This window comes from Lactuca serriola, chromosome 4 (genome assembly GCF_051521515.1).
Source record: "Lactuca serriola cultivar US96UC23 chromosome 4, Lser_US96UC23_V15, whole genome shotgun sequence".
Taxonomy (NCBI): domain Eukaryota; kingdom Viridiplantae; phylum Streptophyta; class Magnoliopsida; order Asterales; family Asteraceae; genus Lactuca; species Lactuca serriola.
Window position 1 is genome coordinate 326889169 of NC_136411.1, and position 3510 is coordinate 326892678.

Below are 3510 nucleotides of genomic sequence, written 5' to 3' on the forward strand. Positions count from 1 at the left end.
AGATGAAGAAGAAAAAAAATAGAGCAAGCCACGTATGGAATCTGTCAGAAAGTCGTCCCGGTGGAAGAACACGTATCTATGAAGAATACATAAAATGACATAAGAATTAAGAATGCTCCATAGTAAAAACCAAAACCAAGTGTAAAGATATCCATAAACAAAAGACTATTTTTACCAAAAGAACACCTAATTCACTGTAGCTAAGGAGCAAGAATTTTAATATATAGTATAATGATTGCTGCTAGTTTTCGGCAAAGTATACATATTTGTTGCTGCTACTATGTTGTCCCAAAATCATATGTAATTTGTACCAAATTTAGAAGTTATTATTGTACCTTTACCAAAGTAAGAATGTATTATTGTAATTTCACTAAAATAAAGGGGGTATAAAGGTAATTTATCCGACGTGGAGAAAGAAATCGTTCCTCCTATATTCGATTCGCCCGTCGTCTCTTTGTCAGCTGATCTCCGTCTATATCTGCAAATCTCTTTCTCTTTTTCTCTCTCTAGGGTTTCTTTCTCTCTCCACGACTTCAAAATTTGTCTCCCACACCATCATCTTTCGACTATGGCCGGAACTCGGTTGCCACCGGAAGACAACGATATCTCACAGGTACGACTGCCGGTAACCGCCGATCTGATCTCCGATGATGACCGCTCTGTTGCTGCTGACTCTTGGTCCATCAAAAGTGACTACGGAAGTACTCTTGACGACGATCAGCGTCACGCTGACGCATCAGAAGCTCTCGCAGCCGCACCGTATCGTACCGCCTCTGATTACAGGTTAGATTACTGTCAGCTGATGATACTCATTTCTACTAACACGCTGTTTGTCGATTGTTGTAAGGGATTCAACAATGGAAGTAAAATTGTTAGATCTTTCTGTTTTAGTTAGGCATATTACTTGACTAGTTAAAATTTGGGGAATTCGTGCTACATATAATGTATGTGAACTTCAATTTAACTGCGATAAAGAAATTGTTCAGTTCGAGTACATGTTAGGGTGCCATTTTGCTTATTTTGTTGAAGTTCAAGTGTGTTTCAGTATCCAAATGTGTCAATTTGTTTGCTTTGTTATGTATTGTTAACTTCGATTTACAAATAGACATTAAAATTCTCAACTGTTCATTACATTTACATCCATGAATGTTGAACACATATAACCTCTTGTTCCAATTAGAAAACTTGATTTGATATTGATGCTTCAAACAACTGGAACCATTTCTGAATTCTGAATTTGCATTTTTTGTGTATGCATAGTTCTGACAAAGAAGAACCTGATGCTGAAACAATTACATCAATGCTGGGGTTCCAAAGTTACTGGGATTCAGCATATGCAGATGAATTGACAAATTTCCGTGAACATGGACATACTGGTGAAGTTTGGTAAGTTGTTATCAACTTGTGTTGATCCTATTTATAGTTTTATTAGATTTAAAAACTTGTTCACTTTCTTGATTTACATAAATTCTTAATGTTTTTTTTTAGGTTTGGTGCTGATGTCATGGAAGTGGTTGCTTCCTGGACAAAAGGCCTATGTGTCGACCTTTCTCAAAAAGAACTTCAAAACCATCATGAAAATGACAATTCTGACCTTGATAAACAAGGCAAGAAGATAGATTTAGCAGATTGGAGTGTTCTTGATGTTGGAACTGGCAATGGATTGCTTCTTCAAGAACTTGCTAAACAAGGGTATATTATATATTTGACCTTGTGTATACACTATACAATATAATTCTTGTTCTTATAAACCCTAATTCTTGATGTTAATGAATTTAGGTTTTCTGATCTAACTGGAACTGACTATAGTGAAGGAGCCATTGACCTTGCTCAAAGCCTTGCAGATCGTGATGGATTTGCTACTATCAAACTCTTGGTAACTTTCAAATTTCAATACACTACAATTAATTTCAATATTAATTTTGAGATTATTATTATTATTGAAAGAAATTGGTTGTCAGGTGGATGATATTCTTGAAACAAAGTTGGATAAAAAGTTTCGTTTGGTTACAGACAAAGGGACTTTGGATGCAATTGGATTGCATCCTGATGGTCCTATAAAAAGGCAAGTTTGACTTTTTTGCCCTTCAAAAGTCAATCTGCCTTTTCAGAAATTAATTAATTTTTTTTTAATTTATTACAGGATTATGTATTGGGAGTCCATATCAAGACTTGTAGCTCCTGGTGGCTTACTGGTAAGTAAATGACCATTTTACCCTTCTGTCATTTAATGCCGAATTTCAAATGATGACTATTTATTTGAAAAACATTTGCAAAATCGAAAAAGTTCAAATATTTGAAAAAGTTTTTGTCTTCTCATTGAGTGATGAAGGGGAGTATTGAGGTGAAGGGTAATATGGTAAAAAGCCAGCAGCATCTTTATATATCTGTCCAAGATTAAGTCATGTTGATATTAATTTTATGAAAAAATCTGGTTTAGGTTATCACTTCATGCAACCACACAAGAGATGAATTGGTGCAAGAAGTTGAAAACTTCAATCAAAGAAAAGCCCCTGAAGAATCAGATATTTCCAGAAACCCCCCTATATTTTCCTACTTGGATCATATTCGGTCCTATCCAACATTTATGTTTGGAGGATCTGTTGGGTCCCGTGTTGCTACTGTAGCATTTCTTCGTAGCTAAGTTAGTTGTGTGTGTGTGTGTTTTGTGTGGTGTCCCTTGTGTGTGTGTTGACTTGACTGAAGATGAAACTTTTTAAAAAACTATACTTTCTGTTAGGGGTAGTTATGTCAAAACCACTTTTCCAAAACTGAAAAAAAAAACACTGGGCATTTGGATGCCAGGTGTTTTGAATTTTGTATCCTTATTAACTTTCGGTTAACTTTACGTAATTGCCCTTGTTTCACTAAATTGTATCATTTCGTTTACTTATTTGATAGCTAAAATATCTTGTTGTTTCCATGTTATTTTGATTCATGACATATATTCAGTTTGTTTTATTGTTTTATGAACAACCTTTGATATATGTTTGGCTTCATATACTCACTTGAGATCTAAATGTGTAATGTCTAGTAAAAGGAATTATATATATATATATATATATATATATATATATATATATATATATATAGATAGATAGATAGATAGATAGATAGATAGATAGATAGAGAGAGAGAGAGAGAGAGAGAGAGAGAGAGAGAGAGAGAGAGAGAGAGAGGTTCATATATGAACCCTAATTATTGTATGATTGTATAACCAAATTTCAACCTTTGATATCCGAAGGGTATGATCGGTATTTTCTTTTTTATTACCTAAACTAAAATAGTTGTATATATGGAAGGAAATTTGAACGTTTCAAATGATAAAATGGCTACTAAATTACACCTTTTTTATCGGATTTCACCTACATGAAAACAATCATCTTTTCTTTTAGCCTTTCACAATTCTTGGTTGATTCGACTATGTACTTTTTCTTTTCTTTTTTCTGATTAACATCCACCCTTTCACCTATAGTTGTTTCCTGTTCTATAATGACTTTTACCATTGGT

The 3510-nt window shown here is 33.9% G+C and overlaps 1 protein-coding gene across 1 annotated transcript; it reads left to right on the forward strand.

Annotated features, from left to right (window-relative positions):
• Nucleotides 1–450: 450 nt before the first annotated feature.
• Nucleotides 451–2872, forward strand: AR401 (S-adenosyl-L-methionine-dependent methyltransferases superfamily protein). The gene is made up of 7 exons (XM_079034964.1): nt 451–783; nt 1261–1386; nt 1489–1692; nt 1780–1876; nt 1962–2065; nt 2144–2195; nt 2441–2872. The coding sequence occupies exons 1-7, from the start codon at nt 569–571 to the stop codon at nt 2642–2644; spliced, it is 1002 nt and encodes a 333-aa protein (XP_078891090.1). The 5' UTR covers nt 451–568; the 3' UTR covers nt 2645–2872.
• Nucleotides 2873–3510: the final 638 nt, after the last annotated feature.

Coding starts and splice junctions, on each gene's coding strand:
- AR401 (XM_079034964.1), top strand. CDS start 569: ATGGCCGGAACTCGGTTGCCACCGGAAGACAACGATATCTCACAGGTA. Junction 784..1,260: donor CGTACCGCCTCTGATTACAG/GTTAGATTACTG, acceptor GTGTATGCATAG/TTCTGACAAAGAAGAACCTG. Junction 1,387..1,488: donor GGACATACTGGTGAAGTTTG/GTAAGTTGTTAT, acceptor GTTTTTTTTTAG/GTTTGGTGCTGATGTCATGG.